At 38.6% G+C, this 22,712-nt stretch overlaps 3 protein-coding genes across 4 annotated transcripts; all 3 read right to left on the reverse strand.

Moving 5' to 3' along the window:
- Window positions 1-154: 154 nt before the first annotated feature.
- Window positions 155-12,154, reverse strand: LOC114140327 (immunoglobulin superfamily member 21-like). Of its 2 annotated transcripts, none has more exons than XM_028010106.1 (10): window positions 11,255-12,154; window positions 7,282-7,394; window positions 6,414-6,535; window positions 6,187-6,305; window positions 5,129-5,244; window positions 3,527-4,022; window positions 2,314-2,414; window positions 1,400-1,592; window positions 1,288-1,326; window positions 155-538 (listed from the first exon to the last, which is right to left on the reverse strand). In XM_028010106.1, exons 1-10 carry the CDS (start codon window positions 11,316-11,318, stop codon window positions 459-461), a joined length of 1,443 nt encoding a protein of 480 aa, XP_027865907.1. In that variant the 5' UTR covers window positions 11,319-12,154; the 3' UTR covers window positions 155-458. The 2 variants fall into 2 exon arrangements, with proteins under 2 accessions (XP_027865907.1, XP_027865908.1); XM_028010107.1 differs by having other exon boundaries at window positions 7,720-12,152.
- A 3,258-nt stretch (window positions 12,155-15,412) lies between these two features.
- Window positions 15,413-19,844, reverse strand: nppa (natriuretic peptide A). The gene is made up of 3 exons (XM_028011196.1): window positions 19,704-19,844; window positions 16,957-17,209; window positions 15,413-15,857 (listed from the first exon to the last, which is right to left on the reverse strand). Exons 1-3 carry the CDS (start codon window positions 19,812-19,814, stop codon window positions 15,853-15,855), a joined length of 369 nt encoding a protein of 122 aa, XP_027866997.1. The 5' UTR covers window positions 19,815-19,844; the 3' UTR covers window positions 15,413-15,852.
- Window positions 19,845-21,594: 1,750 nt separating this feature from the next.
- Window positions 21,595-22,480, reverse strand: nppb (natriuretic peptide B). Its single transcript, XM_028011174.1, has 3 exons — window positions 22,275-22,480; window positions 21,909-22,194; window positions 21,595-21,796 (listed from the first exon to the last, which is right to left on the reverse strand). The coding sequence occupies exons 1-3, from the start codon at window positions 22,413-22,415 to the stop codon at window positions 21,780-21,782; spliced, it is 444 nt and encodes a 147-aa protein (XP_027866975.1). The 5' UTR covers window positions 22,416-22,480; the 3' UTR covers window positions 21,595-21,779.
- Window positions 22,481-22,712: the final 232 nt, after the last annotated feature.

The following is a 22,712-nucleotide window of genomic DNA, read 5'->3' on the forward strand; positions in this document are numbered from 1 at the left end:
GAATAATCTTAGAAATTTACTAGAAAAATAAGGAAATTTAGGAGTTTTTTGGTGGAAATGTACTCCTCTTCCCTGACGAGCCTTTATCAGGCAGAGATGTCTGGTGATATTAACCTGAGTTTCTACAGAAGTTGAGATTTGGGCTGTTTCTTTTTTTTGTTTTGTTTTGGAGTTGACCGGGTTTTAGGTTCTGTTTGGGCCGGAAACTGTCAGGTCTGGCAATCCGGGTCCGGTAATCCTGGAAAAAATGTCCAGAGTTGAGATCCGGCTGACGTCCAGGATGAAAAGTTCAACCCGTCTGTCCAGATCCGCCCTCCGGACCGGGGTCCCACTCGGCGCCGGTTCCTGGACACACACCCTGCCGAAGCCGCCTGACTCCTGCAGCTCCTGAGTCCGCTGAGCCTCCGGGTCCGGTCTGCCTGACCGGCTGGTGTTCTGCTGGAGCCGCGGCGCTCGGCTCATGTCAGCTCACAGGCGAAGCTCAGCAGAACCAGGAGGTTCGGTGTGACGGAGAGCCGAGTGGCCGCTGCGTTGAGAGCTGCACACAAGAACATGATTTACCTTTAAATCAGCCTAAATGCTTTTATTCTTCATTTAACAAGTCACCTACATTTCCAATCAAAAATGGAAAATTTGATTTAGTTTTATGTTAAATGTTTGCTTCCTTCATTTCCACTCATTTCCTTCCAGTTTGTGAAGTTACATGGTGAAAAATTAACAGCAATAATTTGGGTTATTTAGCCAGACATAAGAGAGAAAATAAGATTTATTGATAATTGTTTCAAACTAAATAATTAACAAGCTAATATTTAGTCAGCAGGCTAAATATTTAGCTAGCAAGCTAATTATTTTGGTTTGCAAGCTATTAGATCCAATGTAATTGTAGCAAACTAAAATTTAGTTTACAAGCTAAATGTTTAACTAGGAGGCTAATTATTTGGTTTGCAAGCTATTATTTTACATCGAAAATATTTTATTAGTAAGCTAAATATTTAGTTAGCAAGTTAAATATGTATGTCCAAGCTAAATGTTAAACTAGTTAGCTAACATTTAGTTAGAAAGTTAAATATTTATCTTAAATTAAATGTTTAGTTTGCAAGGTAAATATGTATCAGCAAACTAAATTTTAAACCAGTAAGCTAAAATTTTGTTGGTAAGCTCCAATGTGTTATTTAATTAGAAAGCTAAATGTTCAGCTTCAAATGAAATGTTTTATACTTTAACTAGGTCATAAATGAGGCTGGTCATCCAATCACAGCCAGCATCACATTTCGTTCTTGAACGTACCGATAAAATGTTCCCTTCCTTTCTTCAGTCTTGGGTTCTCTGTAACACAAAGTAAAACCTGTTTGTGGCCCGATTCTGAGCTGGTTCTGGGCCGGTTCTGAGCGGTTCTCACCGAACACAATGAGGCGGGTGTGTGTGTCGGTGGAGCCCAGAGGGTTCTGCGCCGTGCAGCGGAACATGGATCCGTTCAGCTCAGCGGGGACCCGCTCCAGAACCAGCTCCCTCCCATCGTGCTTCTCGCTGCCGTCCAGCAGGTTCCCACCGACCCGAGTCCAGGTGAGCAGAGGCTCCGGGAACACCTTGGTCTGTGGACACAAGTTCAACCCCTTTACTCTGATGCCCTAAATAACAAACAGTGCAGTCAATTCCCTTTGAAAGTTAAAGGTTAAATTCTAACTAAATAAATTCATCTTCATTACATTAATGTGACCAAAGGTCAAAGAAACATGTTGAAAGACACTAGAAATTCTTTCTAAAACTGATTTCTAATTTATTTTTCCACCAAGTCGACAATTAACTCGAGTTACAGTCAAAAATTAACAGCAGTAATTTGGGTTACATTTTCTGTCATAACTTAAATTTTTACCTAAGAACCTGATATTTATTTAACCAGCTAAATATTTATTTAGCCAGGTATGTATTTAGTTAGCAAGCTGATTATTTAGCTAGCACAGAGCTAAATGTTTAGCTAGCACAGAGCTAAATGTTTAGCTAACAGGCAAATTCACTTCCATTAACAGGAAGTGAACTACCAAAATAAAAGCTGGATCTTCGAAGCTCTATAAACTGTTGCTACTTCATAATTGTTCCCTACAAAGTGAAGAGGGCAACGTTTATCGCTTTGCACCAAACCGATCCAGAACCGTTTTCTGGGTCATTAGAGATCTCGGAGCAGGGAGAGAAAAAAGCTTTTTCATTCATGCTGACATCTACCACTTATCCTGGCGATAGTGAAGTTGTTCCACAGCCGTTCTGTATTACTACTTTTTCAAGCTGCACAGAGACGTTTTAGAGTCAGGAACTCACAGCAGACGGTCCCAGCTGGAAGCCCTGGACGGAAATCCGCACCGTGTCTCCCACTTTGGCCTTACTGGGTCTGGTGGACAGTTTGGGTCCTCTGGGAGCAGCTGAGGGAAAAAAAGGACCGCACTGAAATATTTCAACCTCAAACTGTCTGCCTGGCACGTAAAGCATGCATGTAGCGACAGTGGAGAGGAAAAATACAACAAAAGAAATGGCAAACCTGATCCAGGATCAGTTTCTAAAGAAGTTAATATCAGCAGTAGCTCCTTTAGCGGCTTCATTAAAAAGAGAAACAGCGAAACAGAAACTGAGAAAGTACATATCTGAAAGTTTAGTTAGTATTACTTCTAGGTTAAAGGTCACCATGAATCTAAATCTGCTGGAAGTATGAATACTTTTGGCCCTAACTGTAGAAGCATAATATCTGAAAAACACCAGAAAACAATTAAAATAGCTGCTTTATCTGTGCTGCACATATTCGCCCTTAATAAAATCATTACTGCCCTTTTTGAAACACTAGTGTGTGTGTGTGTGTGTGTGTGTCTCCTTTGCTTCAAGCCCTTTAAATGACTCATTTGCACAAACAACCCAGACACTGAGCACTTCAGGCAGCTTCTGAACTCATTAGTGGGAAAATAAAAGGTTGAAAATAAAACCTGCTTTAATTCCCCAAACCTTTTATACAAATGATCCACAGCAAAAGAATTGATTTCCTCTGAACTGTTTCACATCTCATCTCAAAGTTAATTAAGTTTAATACGTTATCATTTTAAAAAATGATGGGTAAAAATTGGTTCTGACAGGAACAAACTGGACTGGTTGAGAACTCAACAACCATGAACTGTTTTTGGTATAAATGCTCTCAGCGATAGTGGGTTTCTGTGAACATTGTGAGAATAAGTCATTTGTGCAGAACAAAAGTTACGTCGGCTTTATTTGGGCCAAATAACACAGACATCCGGTGTCCGGTGTGATGATTTGTCTTTGTGTTTAGCCACTTTCTCACTTTCCACCAAATTGGCGCCCAACGTGTCAACAATTAAAAGAAAAAACACTGATTAACTAATTATTAAGTGTGCAACAATGGGGTCTCAAATATTTAAAATACTTTCTGGCCGTTATGGTCCCTAGCCCCGGTCACTACTGGAGTAGAGACTTTTCTGAGGCGCTGGAAGCGTTGAGTGTCTGGAGATTTGGTGTTGAGTTGTGACCTTACTGAGCGTGACCTCGGCCTGCATGGGCATGGACAGAGCGGGGTGGTTGACCTCGCAGCTGAACAGGGCTTCGTTATCCAGCTGGGGGTTGAGGCTCCAGGTCAGCATGGCTCTGGCCTCCATGGTGCCGTCGCCAGCCACCTGCTGCCAGTGCTGGAAGTAGTAGAGCGGGTCACTGCTCTGGACCCAGCGGGGAAACTCCCGGCTCACCACCGTCTCTGGGATGCCCTCTGTGGTCGACTCCAGCTTCAACCTGGATGCTTCCTCCCCGCCTTGCTCCAAGCTGTCCGTCTCATTCTCTCTAAGCCGGGCCACTTTCCCCGCTTGGTTCTGCAGGGACAGGGACTTCTGGATTTTGGTGTCGTCAACATCTCCTCTGGGAAGAACCTGGGTCATGCTCTGGTTTCTTTTGGAGGCTTTACTGTGATGTCCCGCCAAGGAAGAATACCGAGCTGCTGGAAACACGTCAATGAGCTCACCGTCCCGTTTGAAGTAAACCTGGAAGACAAAAGGTTTGGAAAAGTTAAGAGACCTTTGGAGACGGATTGAGAATGCTTTCACACCTGATAGTCCAGTAAACCCGGTTCTTTTGGACCCAAAACTTCATCATCTGCTCCACCTCCAGCTGCTGTGGTTTTCTTTCTCTCTGCTCTGAGTCAAACCAACCAAACCCTCTGAGCAACCTGTTCCCCTCCTGGCCTGTGGGGGCGCTGCACCAAGAACCACTGAAGGAAACGACACAAACTGGACTGGTTGAGAACTCGACAACCAGACACTGAGAGCAACTTCCTTCTTCACCAGATGGAAACAAGATGGAGGCGTCAGATTTTAGCGGTTGGAGGATTTCTCTTTAGTCTTTGACTAAAAATCACGAGCCATTTCTCCTGCTAGCGATAGGCTAGCATGTTTGTTTTGGTTGTATTTACCCAGAATGCCCTGTGCTACAGTCCGCTTCCTGCTTTTGGAGCGGTCTCTGGTCTGCTTGGTGTTCAGATATGCATCCAAACCAAACCAGAGTTCATTTCAACCAAAGTTTGATTATCATTCACACTAACCCAAACGAACCGGACTTAGAGCGGCTGAACGGGGCTCTAAGCTGTTTGAGTTCCCTGCCTGTCACCCAGTCAGGACCGAAGATGGCTCCAGCTGCCCTATAAACAATATCTAGCAGCTGAATTCAAAAATGAAAACATTAAATAGGTTATTAGATTAATCTCTGTGAGAATAAGATTAGTTTATGTCGATCATAACTGATTTTGGAAAGCTGAATTTCTTTGCCACTGGATTTGATTTCATCACAAATGCAGCTGTTTGCTAATCCTCCGGTATTAATGCCGAATACTTTGGCAAAGAGGTCGCGCAGGGTACAGACCACAGCCACAAATAGCTTTTTAATTTCAAACTTTCTATCTGCTTCAGGCTGCATTTCTGTGTGTGTTGGTTTCATATCAAATCCAGCTGTGAACTCATTACTACCCGCCAGGCTCTCATTTGCTCTGTTACGCTTTTCATTTCTCTCCACCATCATAAATAGATTGTAAACTGGATTTTTTTGGAATACAATAATATCTGGGGAGCGATAACAGCAGACGGATCCGTCTTACCGAGGGAGCCGGCTTTGCTCCAGTAACAATGCAAACCAGGGTGAAGTTCTTGGCCTCGTAACGGCTGAACGGAGCGGGACTGTTGGCTGCCGCCACAGAAATAGACCTGGGGGGAACTGCAGGGAAAACACAAATATATTCACACACTGGAGGGGATTTATACCCACATTACAGGCTGAGAGACGAGACTGCAGCACTCTCACCATCCCTACACCACACCGTCCAAAATGGCTGCCACCAGTTTAAGAGCTTTTTGAATCTCTAACGTCTATTTGTGAGTTTTTCCCACTAGAAATGAGATAAAAAGCTGAGAAGTTTGTTATTCAGCATGTTTTGCTAATGGCTAGCCCGAACACGGACTCCCACAAAGGTTTTACTGGTTTTCACATCAGTTTAGTCTGGGAGGCCATTTGCAAAGTTACACAGTCGAGGATTAACAGCAATAATTTTGGTTCACTTAACAAATGAACCCAAATTATTTTTTTGGTGTATGTATATTTATCTTCTGCATATTTTTACCATATTACTCATTCATTTATAAATGTCACAGTTTCAGACTAAATATTTAATTAACAAGCCAAATATTTAATCTACAAACTGAATATTTAGTTAGCAAGCTAAATATTTAGCTCCAAATTAAATATCTGATTAGCAAGCTAATTAATTTGAAGCTAAATATTTAGCTTAAAAATTAGCTTTAAGCTGAATAGTTAGCATGTTAACTAAATAATTAGCTAATTAAGTAGTTAGTTTGAAGCTAATATTTAGTTGGCAAGCTAGTTAGCGAACTAAATGGTTATCTAGCTGAATAGTTAATTTGAAGCTAGATATTTTGCTTGACTTGCTAGCTTGCTAACAGGCTCTGATGTCATTTCCTCCCACGTCGTCCATGTTCATCCTCGCTGTAACTTCTGACATTGCGTTGAAACAAAGTTCATTTCACACTGAACTGCTCTGACAAAATGTTATAACTTACTGTTTATAAGAGACATGAAGGTTTTCCCTCAATATTAACCATTTTTAAAATGTGTGGCAGTAAAGATGAAATGAAGTCGAACCGATAACGGAGAGCGTGACGCTGCCAGACGCTTCGATCAGCTGATCTCTGGAGCCTTTGCTGTAGATCCCCACATGGCATTCATACAGGCCGTCATCCTCCAGCTGCACCTCAGGGAGGCTGTTAGCAAGGAAATGACCTCATGTTACTGGACCAAATCTTCTACGTCCATCGTTTTGTTTTTATTGTGTTAAATAATAGTAATTGACCCCTGTCAGCCATTCGTACCGAACTGTTGAGTGGTAAACCAGTTCCTCTCGTTTGTTTGTCTCCTCCATGTTGGAGAAACTCGTGTTGTAAACAGAATCGTAGGTGAAAATCTTTTGCTTGGCATTGCCTCCTTCAATTACCTGCAAAGCAAAACCATTTAAAACAAAAACGCTGGTTTCACCTAAACAATGAGGAGTAAAACTGAAAACATTTAGTTTTCTGTCATGAGAAAGAGAAGAAAGGGAATGAGTTTTATTCAGTTTTCAAAACCTAGAGGGAACTCACCAGTTTATTCACGTGAACTGATTTGGTGACTAGTGTATTTAAATGTGAGTTGTTACTAATAATTTGGTCAATAATGAATAATGTAGGATTAAAAACTCTGTATATGAACTGATAATCAACGAATCAAGTGTATTTGTGTAGCACATTTCAGCTGAAAGTGCTTTAGATAAAAAAATACAAAGTAATAAAAACAACAATTATGAAAACCAGAAACAAACATTACAGTTTGATGAGTGTCATCATCAAAATATGTTGGTCAATGTTTCATTTATTATGGTTCAAAAGCAGCTCTAAGCAGCTGGGCTTTTAGCCCTGATTTAAAGGAACTCAGCGTTTCGGCTGTTTTGCAGTTTTCTGGAAGTTTGTTCCAGATTTGTGGTGCATAGAAGCTGAATGCTGAATGATTTGGTCGTAAATAAAACTTGTCTTCTCATGTGTGGAACCAAAAATGGAAGAAATTTCCTCACATGGGCCACTCTCATATTTTACTGATTTTATTTGTGAAAACATAAAATGACCAAACTGAAGTTTGGAGGCAGAAATGTGATCAAATCAAACGTCCAGGCCAGAACGTTGCAGCCCGTTTATGCTGAATGCTCACCTGAAACCACGCGATCTCTCTCAGGGTGCCGTCCGTCTGGAAGTTGCACTTTAACGTGATCGTGTCGCCGATGACGACAGGTTGGAGGGGATCCATGGAAACGATCAGGTAACCTGCAGGTGAGGCACAAACAGGTGGGAAATCACCTGAGAAACTTACAGACACCACGTTATCCAATACATAACTTAAGGGTTAAATCTGACAAAAAGCAACAATAGATGATCATGATGCTGCCACCACCGTGTTTCAGTGTGGGTGTCTTGTTGCCATGGTAATAATCTGTTGATTTTGAGACAATGCCTTTCAGAACTCCTCCTCTGCCTCTCTGCTACAGCTACAAGATGTTTGTTTTCATCAGGAGTGAATCAATATCCGGCTCTCCACCTTGACCTTGGGAACAAAGGTCACCTTGCAGAGCAACGCGGCAGCCAGCCTCACCTCCGCAGCACCGGCCGCTGAACCATGATGTCACCGCGGCTGCAGATTATTTTCCTCCCATGTTTTTCCTCTTAATCCTCATAGAGCTTTTGATCCAAAGAGCCGGGCATTGCCCATCTCTGGCCTCTCCAGACACACAAACAATGTGGAAGAAAGATTAAAACATTTCCAAACGGGGTCAAAGAGTTCCCAGCAACCTGCAAAAAATTATTTACCCATAAAAACCGTTTGGGAATCTGGAAATGAAACATTAGAAACTGATACGACTGATTTAAACAGGGAGACATGAGCTTCAGCTACAAACTTCACTGTATTTTAATGGGATTTTATACAGAAAATTACACATCTGGAATCTCGAAAGTGCGGCTTGAGAGTTTGAGGATGGAGCTAAATCCAGGACAAAACTGAAATAAAAACTGTTAGAGGCAGAAAGCTGGGATGGAGGCTCAGCTTTCAGGAGGAGAACCATCATAAACATACAGCCAGAAATGCACTGGAAACGTTTACATTCATGTCGTAGAATGGCCTAGTCAAAGTCAAAGCTGAGAATCTGTTTAAAATTTTAAAATTGATGTTCACAGACGGTTTCCATTCAATCTGACTCAGCTGGAGCTCTTCTGTGTAGAAAAATGGGCAAAAACCCCAAAAAGATCACTACTGGTGAATAAAAATGTCTGCCACACTTTTCAGATTTTGCTTAGCATTACTTCACATTAGTCTAATACACAAAATCCTTGTAAAATGGGAAATGGTGAAAGAAGAAGAGGCTTGATCTGCAGGGCGGCCATGTTGTCTCCTCATGTGACGTCAGTGATCAGACAGCAGCAACATCCATCCATCCGTCCATCCATCCACCCACACACACACACATCCATCCATCCATCCACTCCTAGTGGGACAGTAATGAAATCCTCCAGATAAAGTGATCCAGATCAGATGGATGAACTTCCTCTAATGCAGTGGAGTCCAGGTCGGTCCTGGAGGACCGACACATGCTGCATGTTTTAGTTCTCTTCCTGGATCAAATGATGGCTCATGACAGACCTAAGAAGAACATCGACATGCTGAGAAGGTAGTTACTCCCCCAGGGAGAGAATGCTGTCCCTCCAGGACCGACTCTGGACTCCACTGGTCTAACGTCTCCTTTCAGTGAGGAGAACCAGCGGCTCCACATGGAGCTTCCTGTGGATGAAGGAGCTAACACGGAGTCGAGCTGCTGATCCTTCAGATGGTCGGGACATCTCATTAGAAGGCATTACTTAGTGAAGCGGTAAGGCCAACTGGATCAGAACCAGAAGATTCCCGATGAGATCCTGGACAGTGATCGTGTCTCTAGGGAGACGGGTGTCTGGGTTTTATTAGAGTCCAAGATCATGGGCAGAAAATCTGTGGATTCTGCTTGGGGATTAACATCCATGCACTTTGTGATTTCAACAGCCACAAGCATTTAATCACTTGAAAGTACAGATTACCATAAGCAATATGGCTCAGAGTCAGACAATGGACTCTTTTATCCCCAAAGGAACATCTCCAAACAGAGTTAGGTAACCCACCAGAGAACAGTCCTGCTCTGATGGCACAAAGCTGTCTCCACACAAACCCCAGCCATAAAGTCAGCCAGATTAACTTATAATAAATCAAACACTAACATCTTTATCTAAGAAATACCCAGAAGCAGATTTGAATTTTCGCTGTAAAAGATTTAATCAAAGATGTGTTTCATAAAAAGCGCCTGTGAACGTGACGGACATCAAAACAAACTCTGTTCATGATATTCTTGGTTAGAGTTTGAAAGCGTTGATAATTGTCTTAATTTGAAAGGCAGACCATAATAAGTCCCGTTTGTAATAAGTTGGCCTACCATGAACTATTCCTGGATCTGTTCTTACCGCTAGGGGGCAACAAACCGCGGTACTACACTGTTAAGTCTAGTCAAAAACAGATAGATGGTCGCCTAATGCCGCTTTTCTTTAATTTATTTCACTGTAAAAAAAAAAAAAAAAAAGTCATAGTGATACGCGGTTGGCTGCACAAATAAAGATGGGTGCGAGTCAAACTTTTATCGTTGTTTTATAGTAAATTGTTTTATTCCTGTAACAAGGACAGATTGATAATCCCAAGGACTGTCAACCTTTGGTGTATTCACGGATTTTACACTTCTAACAAGGTAAGAAGATTAATGTTCTTACTTCATAAGTGAGTAAGATTAATAAAACGCAATCAAATATTGCATTATTAGGAAGATACATAAGATGTAGCCTAGCATGTACAAAAGAAAACTGATTAGCATCGAGACTTTTTAAATCAGGAAACGTCTTTATGACATGATGGGACAGGTTCCTGTAGCATAAAGTCAGACAAAGTCGGAGACTTGAGAACATAAAAACATGAAGAGGGAGATGGTTTGGCTCGGTTTCTAAGCTAGCTATGTAACTTCTGAAGATCCATCATGGCGCCTCAAGGTGATCAGTGACATAGTTTACAAATGGTCAATAACAAAGAATGATTGCTGAGTCAGCAATAAGTGCAGGAGGGGTAAGGGGGCACTGGTGGTTAGCATCAGTCCTCAAAAGTAATATCTTTGTGTTTGTTTGTATGAACTCTTCCACTAATCCGCCAATAATGGAGCTCATTTTTGTTGAGCACTTTAGCATTTTGCTAACTTAGAAAACATTTAGTGCACTTCGCTTCCACAAGGTAACATTTTTCAAATAAATTCTAAATTACTAATAAGGAATTAAGTTTAAGTTATCACTTTAGTACATTAGCATTAGCTTCTGCTAAATATTATGTAGCATTATGTAGCACTTTAGGATTAGCAGAACTAGCTTTTTAGTTAATCATAACATAGTATTTAGCTTCTTTTAAATACCAAGTTGGTGTAGCGCTTTAGCTTTAGCAGAACTAGCTTTTTTAGCTAGCACTGGTTCCACTGGTTCCAAACTGATTGGAATGGTTTAAATGTCTCCTTTGGCTTTGTGTACATTCCTATCGTACACACAGCGTGTCCTGCAAGAAATCTTTCTGATTTCATGTGTAAAAATATACAGACTCCACAGCATTTGTAATTTATTTGAAATGAAAATGTTATTTTTCTTTCTTTTTGCAAATCTTCATCCTAAATATGCAAAAAAGCCCCTTTAATTGTACATTTGTGCTGGTGCTTAATGAACTAAACCATTAAAGGGAATGAGATGCAGTCTAGCGTGATTAAATTAAAGTAATGAGATCATAATTTCTGATGATGATGATTAAAAATAAAACGAACACCAACTGGATCACACGGAAGGTTTTTAATGAAAGTGGGAGTAACAAAGATAAAGCAGTTTGAAAAACACAACAAATTTAAATTTAAGTTATTTCTTAGGGACACTTTAATGAATATTTCTGTAAAAAAAAGCCAAGATTAGCTAAAAGGCAGTTTTTTATGTTATCCCTGAAAAATGATTAATTTGTCCTGCTAAAAACAAACAAATGAAGGGAACTGAACTGAGTAGGTGTTTTGCTGTGGGATAGATTTAGATGCCGTTCTTACCTTTCGTTGGGCTCAGGGTGTGAGAGAGGAGGAGGAAGCAGCAGAGAGCGAGCGGACCTTTCATCCTGCTGGGTGCTGCTCAGACCTGCCGACGCTCCATCTGCTATCAGCCTGGTTTTATCTCCCACTGAGGCTGAATGCAGAGGCTCAGCAGGTTTATATCACAGGATTACTGCAGCTTCAACACGCTCTCTCTCTCTGTTGCTCTCTGGACTCGTAACTTAATGTAATTTAACCTGAATTTATTATCAAAGCAGCACTTTACAGCAGAAGGTTTCTCACGCAGCTTCCCTCTCTTATCCACTTATATGTGATCCAATCGATTCAACCCAATCCAGAACAGTCAGGTTCAGGATCAAATCCAATTTAATATATCCCAATTTAATCCAATTTTAATGCAATGCGATCTGATCTGGTAACCGTAGAATGCCAGTTAGGGTGAGGCAGTCAGCATGACCTGCAGCAGGAATGTTTCCTCACAATCTGAAAAATATCTCCACAGATATGGGTGGTTTCTGCACCTGCACCATCATTTATTACCAACAAATTTAACTAGGTTTATAAGTGACTCCCGGGGCTGAATCTACTCAAAATGGAAAATAACACATTCACCACTGGATCTACAGCAACAGCCACTGCACAACCTCTAAATATTTAGTTTAGTTCTAAATATTTAGAGCTAAACATTTAGCCCAGAGTTAAATATATTGTCCAAAATATTTAGCTGTGGAGCAAAAATATTTTACTTCTTATTAAACATTTAGCTTTCAAACTTAATATTTAGTTTAGAGCTACATATTTAGCTTCAAATCAGCTAAATATTTAGCCGATTTATCTTGCTCACAAAGTATTTAGTCTGCTAACTAAATATTTAGATGCAAACTAGTTAGCTTAAAGCTAAATATTTTTAGTCTAAATATTTAGCTTATTTAGCTTGCTAACTACATATTTTGTTACTAAAAGTAAATAATTAGCTAATTAAAAGTAATTATTTAGCATGCTAAATAAAATGTAGTTTTTAAACTAAATATACTTGTTAACTAAATATTTATTTACAGCTAAATATTTATTTAACTTACAAAATTTAACTTACTTAGCTTGCTAACTAAATATTTAGTTCAAAACCAAATATTTATTCTTTAAACTAAATAGCTTGCTAGCTAAATATTTTTGTTCGAAACAATGACATTCATAAATAATGCATAACAAGGTGAAAATATGACTTTGAATAATGACCCCCATTCCTTTTCTTATTACAATAATCCAAATTATTGCTGATAATTTTTGAATGTTTAACTTTACAAACAGCAGCCCATAAAAACCAGTGTGTAAAAACTAACTGTCTGAACCAGAGCAGAAAACTTTGTTAAAGGAAAAACTCTTCCAGCAAAGACATCCTGTCCTGTTTTTCAGCCTGGACACAGAAACAGTAATAAAATGAATTCACCACCAGGGGGAGCTGTCTGATAAACTAATAGCTGCTGACATTTAATTCATTGAAAGAGAAACAAACTAAGTCAGCCGTCCTGCTCCCCTCTGTGTCGGGTTGGTGATCTGAAGACAGTAATTCAGATCCAGAATCTGGGTTTGTGTTATAAAGAAACTGATTTGTAATGATTCTGATCGTAACCTTCAGTCTTCCCTTAAATCACGCTCCCACGCTCCGGCCATGTTGTTGGCTTAGCGACGTGTTTCTGGGCCGGTTAATGGTGGAACGTTACCCAGAGCGACAAGAAGATCAGAACGACTTCGATCGTATCTGAATCCCGCTGCAGGTTTTCCGCTCTAGACCCTGCGCTGAATTTATTTCTCATTTACTTCCCATCAGGAGGAAAATCTGCAGCTTTCTCCAGTTTTTAACGCCTGGATGTGGGAGGATGTTGAGTGCAGGCCGGTTTACCTATGCAGCTGTCGGCCGTCGCTCCAGATGTAATGTGGGTGGACAGACCAGTTCTCCCAGTCCCACCATTACAAACCCACAGTGGCGTTCCCTTTTCAGTGCCTGTCCGATGCAGTTAGATTCAGTCCGAATTACAAACAGACTTACAGCACGAATCATCTGACAGCCGTCGGTTTTATTTAACGTGATCCACAGCAGCTTTCAGGCAGCAGAGTCACACCTACGATGGCGGCGAATTACGGCCTCTGAAGATGAGGAGATAAGGAGTTCATTTCTGGCAGAAAGCCTCAGAAACTTTTAGATTGATCGCAAAATTTTTTAGAACAAGAAAGGAAATGTATGAACTTGAAAAGTTGCTCTAGAAAAAATCTGAAATTTTGAGATTAGTCCCAGAAATGTTCTAGGAAAAAACGTTTTGGCAGAAATTTACTCAGCTTGCTCTAATCTACAGCGGCCTGACTGGAGAGGAAAAAGGGAGCAAATTTCTGCCAAAAAAAAATGTTCTAGAAAAAACTTGAAAACCTTCAAAAATGTTGACAAAAGTTGAAAATTTTTTATGCTTAAAACTCAGAAAATGTCTGTTTTTTTCTAGCAAATTTTCAACCTTTCATACTCAGAAATTTCTTCTTTTTTTTTCTAAAAGTTTTTGGCAGAAATTTACGTTGCCCTTTTTTATATCTATATCTCATCCTTTAGGTAGCGTCAGTATTTTCTGGGTTTTTGTCAAGCTGATTATTTCTGTTTTGCTTGAAATCTGCTTTGTGTTTCAGTATTTCTGTAAATTCATCTCTGAATCTTGTTAAACAGTTTTACTGTTTTTATTGCGTCTCCCTTCTGTTGTGACACTCATGATGATAGAAACCAAACAGGATTTGATTTCTGGAATCACTTTATTTAATTTGTTTAATCTCATCTTCAGATTCATCAGACACATAAAAGTGGATTCAAATCAACAACAGATTTACATGAAGAACAGTCAGCTAATGAGGATAATAAAACTATGTTTGTAATATCTTATATCACATACAGTCATAAAAAATTAGGACATTCTTTAAAAACGTGTATTAATTTGGACATATGGAGATTTAATGTCAATTTTAACATTACTGGAAGATTTATGTAACGTAACTAAACCATAAAAGCTGAAATCATTTCCAAATATTCAATGAAGTGTAAAAGCAGAACAAGCCCCGCCCCCCAGCTCTTTGTGGAAATAAATCAGGACATTTATTTTGGCGGTACTGAAAGTTAAAGTGGTTTGATTGTTGTTTGTAAAGTTATAAACTAACAGCAATAATTTGGGGTCATTTAGTCTGACATAACAGAATTTCATTTGTAAATGGCAATTTACATCTAAATATTTAATAAGCGAGCTAAATAAGCTAAATATTTATTTTTTAAATTAAATATATACTATCTAGTTGTAAATATTTACAACTAAATATTTAGTTATACAGTGGAGAAACTAAATATTTTTAGTTTTTATACTAAACATAGTTTACAAATATTTTTGTTTGTAAACAATTGTAGCTAAATAAACTATTTAGTTAAAATTATTTAGTTTAGCTAGGTAAGCTAAATTACATATTTAGATTATTTAGTTTTCTTCTTAAATATTACAAAGCTTAAATTTGTCTTATTTAGCTTTTTAATTAAATATTTAGTTCACAAATTATTATTTAGTCTGTCATAACAGAATTTTATTTATAAATGTCACAGTTTCAAACTACATATTTAATTGGCAAGCTAAATATTTAGCTCCAAACTAAACCTCAAGTTGTTCAGCTAAATCTTTAGTTTGAAGCTAAATATTTAATTAGTAAGATAAATAATCTAAATATTTAGTTTGTATCCTTAATTAAACATGAGGAGAACTGAAACCATGTTTAAGGAAACTGTTTTCGTTGTTAGTTTAGTTTCAACAAAGCAACAAGAATACTTCCACATTTGATCAATAAATGCTTCTTACGCATTTATGATGAAAACAAAAGAAAACATTATAAATTATTACACTAGTAAAACATTTTCATGGTGGGCATCTCATTTAATTTAACATTTCAGTGTCATTTATAGATCCTACATGAACAATGTTTTTACTTTTGTATACATCATTAAAACTAATAAATTAAATTAAATGAAACTACAAAGGGCTGCACAGTGGGGCAGTTGGTAGAGCTGTTGCCTTGCAAGAAGGTCCTGGGTTCGATTCCCAGTCTGGGGTCTTTCTGCACGGAGTTTGCATGTTTGGGTTCTCTCTGGTTCTCTCTTCCTCCCACAGTCCAAAAACATGACTGTTAGGTAAATTGGTCTCTCTAAATTCTCCGAGTGTGTTTGGTTGTTTGTCCAGTCTGTCCTGCGACAGACTGGTGACCCGTCCAGGTGACCCGTCCAGGTGACCCCGCCTCTCGCCCAAAACGTTTGCTGGAGAGGCACCAGCAACCTCCCGACCCCTCTAGGGACCAGGGTGTTAGAAAATGGATGGATATACAGTATATATATATATATATATATATATATACAAGTATTTTTCTTTCTTTTTACCTTTAATTTTACGTTTGTGTTAGAAAACGACACACAGAGTAAAAACGACACACCACTGGTGAACCGCTCATATTTACATGATCAATAATCAATTTTCACCGGAGCAGGATGACAGAATCATGGCTTCAGGCTCATAATAATCCAACTATCCATCCGGCTACCCTGGAGGGAAAAACACAAACACAGAAAAATTATTTATGGATATTTGGGAGAGTATATAAACCTTTTAAGGGGAAGTTTTAGTTCCATTTTTGTTTTGAGGTTTATAAGTATGGGGGTTCGTTCATAAAGTTACACAAAACTTAACATCAATATTTGGGATATTTACCTTCTCAAAAAATAAAAAGTAAATTTTTTAAAGTCATTTTATTTCCATGTTATTATTTAATTTATGAATGTCACCGTTTCAAACTAAATACTTAGTTAGCAAACTAAATATTTAGCTCCAAATTAAATATTTAGTTAGAAGCTAAATATTTAGTGTACAAAATAAGCTAAACACTTAGATATTTAGATCCCAACTAAATATTTTTAATGAACAAGTTAACGACTTAGCTCTACAACATTTAGCTCTGAGTTAGTTGAATATTTAGCTCTTAGCTAGCTAAATGTGTAGTTAGCTCTGAGCTAGCTAAATGTTTAGTTAGCTCTGAGCTAGCTAAATGTTTAGTTAGCTCTGAGCTAGCTAAATGTTGTACAAAAGAAGATGAAAACTAATGATGGTAATGAGGTCACATAAAGCTACAAATTTCATGTTTAATTTGAAGATAAATATTTAGTGTACAAAATACATATTTATCTCCCAATTAAATGTTTATTAGGAAGCTAAGCATTTAGTTGATAAGCTAAACATTTAATTTAACTAAATGTTCCGCTCCCAACAAATGTTTAGTAAGTAATTTAACTATGTAGCTCTTGTACAACATGTAGCTAGCTCAGAGCTAACTACATATTTAGTTAAATGTTGAGCTAAGTAAATAAAAAGTGACGGAGTAAACCAACTCATCCATTTTCTTGCTATATTTAGCAACATTTCAGACAAAATATAAATTGGTATTGGCCAGAATCAGAACCGACAGGTCAGGTTTTTTAAAGATCGGCGATCGGCCACCTCAGTTCACCTCGGTTCAAACTACGCTTTCAGGCCAGATTTGCTTAATTCTTGAATTAAAGTCAGGTGGCCACTGAAAATCCATCAGAGGGCCCCGCATGGCCCCCGGGCCGCTCTTTGGACCCCCCTGACGTAGACCCTGTGTGGTACCTCTGCCGCTGTTGCATCCCAGGCCGCTGATGTTTCCTATCCGGTCCATGCGTGCGCCGAAGCAGCTGGAGGCCCGCTTCCTGAGGCTCAGCAGCAGGTCGTTCAGCCGGTTCCGCTGACTCGCCTCCGACGGCCGGTTCTGCTGCTCCGGGCTCCCGTCCCGGCTCGGTTCGGCTTCCCGGGTCGGCTCCTCGTAATCCGACTCCTCCTGAGCTCCGTCAGCCAGAGTCTCCTCGATCCGCTCCAGCAGCGACTGCAGAGGTAAAAACGGCTCCAAGTTAATCTGATTCAGAGAAAAACGCTTCAAATTATGAGGCACAATCTACTATTTATGTTACAATAGTCAATAAATCGATTAATTCCTGCATTATTTGTAGCATTATATTACTAGAAAATGGTCTCAAAACAACAATATTGACATTTACTTTATTGTCCAGTAACTTTTGTTATTGTGACAGGTCTAGAATCAATATAGATATTGCTAAAGAAAAATGTTTTAAAACAAATTTTATTGGGATTTTTGCTGCTGTGTGTAAACTAAATATCAATTTTCTGTCAAAGTGAAACATTTAAACAGTAACATAAATATCAGGTTTTCCAGCCTTGCAGATTTATTTTTTATTTTTGTGGAAGAAACTCAGGATGTTTTTTAGTCTGAAAAACTAACATCTTTATCTTTATCATCCAGAAAGACTGAAAATTAGAATAAATCGTCATTATTTACTTTTATTTCCATTATTTTTGTCATACTCAGCTTTTTTTCTTTACGCACATTATTTTTCCAGCCCACTTATTTATTTTTTGTCGATGGTGACATCAGAGATCCTCTGTGCACCAAGAAGCGTTATCTAAGGTCCTTCCTTTCAGCAGCGGTTAAACTCTAAACCCTCCCGTCTTTTATCTAAACAGTTTTAGATTATATTGTTAGAAATTTCTTTTTACACTAATTGTACATTTTAGACTGTTTAGAACCTGAATATGTTGTTTTATTGTAACTGCAGTTTTTTCTTGTGAAAGTTTAATTTGCATAACCTGATTTTCTTTTTTGCTTTTATTGCTGTTTTTATGTGAATCTGCATGCTTTTCTTTGCCTTTCATTTGCAGCAGACAAACATTAATTTCCGCACTGAGGGACAAAAATATCTTTCTGTTATATTCTTAAAAGAATTGAGCTTTCTTTTATTTTTCTTCACGTTTCTGAGGAAAAGTTTTTGTGGTTTAAAGTAGTTCTGTCACAGTAACAAGCTATGCTGGATGTTAAATGTCCCAGAAATTATTGCAATAAACAATAATATTGTTTTTGGTTTTTTCAGACCATTTCAACCAAAGTTATGATAATGGCAAAAATAACAACAAGAACAAATTCTCATAAATCAATAAACTTTAAATTGTAATTAACACTGGAACCTGAACACATTTTAAATATCCAAAATGAATAAAAAAATAATAATAAAAGAAACAACAAATGAAATTAATTATGAGATCATTGTAAGCAAAAATGTCCTTAAAAATAATTGTTATAAAACACCAGAGTGGAGAGTTTTATCATCCAGTTTTTGGTAGAAAGAGAGAAAAGAGAAATAAAGCAAATAGAAATAGAAACTGTTTTTAAAATGCATATCCTAATATAGATATCCTATTATTATTTTTAATTTCTACATTAAATTTCTACATACTATTTATACATACAATGACTTATTCTTGAAGCAGATGTCACAGGAAGAAACGTTTGTCATCAATTCATCACAATAATAATAATAATTTTTGTGCTACCATTTAAAAACAACATTTACACTGTAAGGCCATAACTGGGTCGACGTTCTGGGTTAACCAACATGAACAGCAAAATGGCCGAATTTTACAAAATTACCTTTTTAGTAGTTTAAATGATGCTACTGACAGTTTAAATATGAATATATATATATATATATATATTATTTTAACCCGATAGTCACAAGACCATAACGAATCCAATTCATCCATGTATGTTTTGCGTCATTAACTTAACTTGGCAATAAGGACAGAAAATATCAGAGAAATATTTTAAAATGGAATAAAAATTTCACCTAAAAACAGGAAAAAAAATCCAACATGGCTGCCTTAAGAAAACATTTGACTGATGAAGCCCGTTTCCATCTCACTTTTAGCTCCATCGAAGCGTAAACCAGGGGTGCCCAAAGTGTGGCTCAGGGGCCATTTGTGGCCCTTGGAGTGATTTTGGGCGGCCCCCCAAGAATAACACAAATTTAGCCTAGTGAGGGTAAAATTATTACCCTGATGAAAAATAATATTTTATGTTGTTTATGTTGTAATTTTCTTACAGCAGAAAATATAAAGTAGAACACAAAGTAAACTGACTTTTTCTGAAAATCTGACTTTGCTGCTTTTATTTAATTTGTTAAGCTTTGCTAAATATAGCAAGTGTTTTGACAGAAAGTGACTCAGATCTTTTTCTTATAACTGAATAAATTTGTTCAATCAAGCCCAAAAGATTTGAAATTAAGTTTCTTTTACTACAGAAAATGTACTAAATGATTTTAAAGTTTTGGATTATTTCTAAAAAAAAAAACCCCAACAAAATCAAACAACTTTACTGCTTGTTTTTATTTTAATATTTCTATTTATTTAAATTTGGGTTGGGTGTTTTTTGACCCGTGAGTTCTATTGACTTGTCGGTTTTGACAAAAGGTTTGGACACCCCTGCCAAAAACCCTCCACCCACAGTGGCTCTGAGCTGGTTCTCCTACCTTTAACTGGTCCAGGTTACTGGGAAGCGAGGGCCGTCCCAGTGCGTGCCCAGTAACCAGACTGTGCTGCCAGAACAAGGCCAACGCAGTGAAAACCACCACCGTCTTCATGCTGTCCTGATGCCGAGGCTGAGCCTGCAGCCGGCGCCGGCCGAGGCTAAATACATGGCAACACACACACCTACACACCCCGATGCACGCCTACACACACACACACACACACACACACACACACACACACACACACACACAGCAGACAGTCAACGTTGGCTCATCGTTTCATGGATCAAGTCAAGAGCATTCTGGCACCTCTGCATGATAAAGCAGCAAGTCAGATGTCTACTTCACTGGTGTCTGTGTGTTGAGAGGTGTGTGTGTGTTTGTATTGGTGTGTGTGTTTGTATTCAGGTGTGTGTGTGTGTGTGCGTGTGTGTGTGTGTGTGTGTGTGAGCAGTGGGATGACTTCAGGAGTCCAGTTTGGCTCCCTTAGCTCAGGCGTGGTTTATTTTCAAAGCAGCACTCAGTGAAAATATTTAACACTTTTTGCTCTTCTGAGCATCAAAACTCCATATTGGGTCAAACTTGCAGCCTTAAAGGGACGGGATTCAATTTATCAACTGAAAATTAATTCATCCGGAAGATTCACACCTTCAGGACCATCACTACTTTTTATAACCCAGGAAAAAACAACAAATCGGTCTCATCATTGTTCTGCAGGATGACGCCTTACAAAGCAGCTTCCCAAACTTCTCCATCGTACCCCAAACAGCCTTGACCTCTGACCTTTACAAACATCAACTTTTAGAATGTTTTTATTCACTATTCAATAATTATTACATTATTTTAGCATCCATGCTAACCTGATAGCTTCTGATTTCAGATGGTAATGATTTCTGTGGCAGAACGTTTTATTGACAAGATTTGTCCAAATCTTTTTCTCTTTTTATTTCAGTTGAGAACTTAATAAATCTGAAAACTGGTCGTCTGTCTTCTAACGAGGCAAACAAACAAAAAAAACTTTTAATGTTTGGGATCTACTCTAAGTTTCAACACAAATTTAAACTACTCTATTTGTCTAATTAAAGTATTGTTTATTATTGAGGAGGAAAAAAATAATTCCTTTGGTCTGCAGGTCCTTTTTATTTGATAATTTTGGCCCATGTGTGAAAAAGTTTTAATCCAGAAGTTTTTATGGAGACTCAGTAACTTTTCTTGCCCAGCGTTTAGGAGTTTCTGTTGAATTGTAGATGATTTTTAACAGAAAAGTTTCTGTTTTACTTTCCAAACGGTGTTGCAGCTCTTTGCTCTCCATGGTGCTGAAACAGCTTCAGCAAGTAAAAAAATCCTTCTTTATGTTCAGTGAAGCATTTTTATTACATTTACTATTTCCAACTAAATACATACTTTATGCTGAAAACAAAAAAACCTCATTATTAAAACTGGCAAATTTTAACTACTTCTGGGCCACACAATCAATTAAATTGAAAATATAAAAAATTATATTTTTTTCTTATTTTACAAGAAATCTGTTGCCTTATTAAAAGAAAAACAGTCAATTCCAGATTTTTGTGTTATCAGTCATTTCCTATTTTATTTATTTTACTTTAACCATTCTTGACTTGTTATCCGAATAAAATAATTTCAAGGGCCAAAAATGGACCCTGCACCACACTTTGGACACCCTGAGATTAGGTGAGTCTGTCTTGGGGGGAAAAAAGAGTGTCTTCAGTCAGAGGCTTTTTCAAATTTGTTGTAATACAGATTGCTACAGGAGATCTTTCCTGCCAACAGCCATCACTGAGTTACAACATTTCATTTCCTTTTGAGATCAATAAAGTATTTTTGAATTGAATTGAAGCCTTGTGACGGTTTGACAAAAATAACACATTTCTGATGATGTAAACATTTATTAGACATTCAACAGTACAGAAGGAACAACATCACATCTATTTTCAATAAATATTCTTTAAATATTGGCAAGAGAAATAAACAGTAAATATTAGTCAATAAATAACATTTAAAAGGAAACAGGTTTTGGTACAGACTTTGGAGCAGCATCAGTTGGACGGTAAGACTTCATCTTTGCTTTGGATCTGGAGAGAAGAAGAAAACAGATTCAGGTTCAGAAACAGATTCAGAGACAGAAACGGACTCGGTGTGAACGAGGAACAGTGTGTTCCTGCGGTTTTCTGCAGTGAAACTCACTGTATCTGCCAATTGTGTTGCAGCCCAGGGAGCTCATGGAGCCTATCCTGTCCATGCGGCGCCCGAAGCAGCCGGAAGACCTCTTGGACGAGTCGTTGCGGACGCTCTTCAGGTTCTTGGCTGAGAGGAATTCTCTGATTTGCTCCTCGTCCAGGTCAGTTTGAGGCTGCCGCTCGCTGGACGTGTCCTCCATGTTGCTCCTGTTAGCGCGGCCGTCGTCCTCAGAGACTCCTTCGTCCACCGCAGTCTGCTCTGAAACCGACTCCTCCAGTTTCTGAAGCAGCACCTGAAACAACCAGCATTGACCTTAGAAGCCTAATCCTCTCTAGTTTTGTGATTTTCTTAATTGGATCGTTGGATACTCACCTTCAGGATGTCCATATCGGCGTCAGTGAAGCCGGTGCTGACGGGGTAAGTGCTGCTGGGCTCCAGGTTGAAGATGAGGAGCAGACCGCAGAGAGGAATGGAAGATAGAAACATATTTCTCTGAGAGATGCTGCTGTTCATATCTCCACTTGTTGGCCTTTGACTCGGCTGCTGTTCGGATGCCGGACTCCACCAGCAGCTCCTTTATACTTGAGCCTGACACTCCGAGGAATGCCAGGAATTTGAACTCAGGCTTTATGCATTCTTGACACCTGATTCTGATAACGAAAGCTGTCGGAAATGGCTCCTTATTAAGTAGCATATCTGAGATATCTGACAGCTGCTGCTTCCATATCCTACTTTGTTTCAGGAAGAAGTCCAACCCACAGTCCACTCAGGACTCAGATGTTGTCACTAGGCTACGGGAAGTTGTAAAAT

This window comes from Xiphophorus couchianus, chromosome 24 (assembly GCF_001444195.1).
Source record: "Xiphophorus couchianus chromosome 24, X_couchianus-1.0, whole genome shotgun sequence".
NCBI classification, from domain to species: domain Eukaryota; kingdom Metazoa; phylum Chordata; class Actinopteri; order Cyprinodontiformes; family Poeciliidae; genus Xiphophorus; species Xiphophorus couchianus.

What these genes read in the sequence shown, in the direction of transcription:
- nppa (XM_028011196.1), bottom strand. Translation starts at nt 19,814, where the DNA reads ATGAAGACGGTGGTGGTTTTCACTGCGTTGGCCTTGTTCTGGCAGCAC. An exon ending in GTAACCTGGACCAGTTAAAG is followed by an intron (nt 17,210 to 19,703) that starts GTAGGAGAACCA and finishes TTACCTCTGCAG; the next exon opens with TCGCTGCTGGAGCGGATCGA.
- LOC114140327 (XM_028010106.1), bottom strand. Translation starts at nt 11,318, where the DNA reads ATGAAAGGTCCGCTCGCTCTCTGCTGCTTCCTCCTCCTCTCTCACACC. An exon ending in TCCAGCTGGGACCGTCTGCT is followed by an intron (nt 1,593 to 2,313) that starts GTGAGTTCCTGA and finishes TTGTGTCCACAG; the next exon opens with ACCAAGGTGTTCCCGGAGCC. An exon ending in AGGAAGGGAACATTTTATCG is followed by an intron (nt 539 to 1,287) that starts GTACGTTCAAGA and finishes TCTTGTGTGCAG; the next exon opens with CTCTCAACGCAGCGGCCACT.
- nppb (XM_028011174.1), bottom strand. Translation starts at nt 22,415, where the DNA reads ATGAACAGCAGCATCTCTCAGAGAAATATGTTTCTATCTTCCATTCCT. An exon ending in CCGATATGGACATCCTGAAG is followed by an intron (nt 22,195 to 22,274) that starts GTGAGTATCCAA and finishes TGGTTGTTTCAG; the next exon opens with GTGCTGCTTCAGAAACTGGA.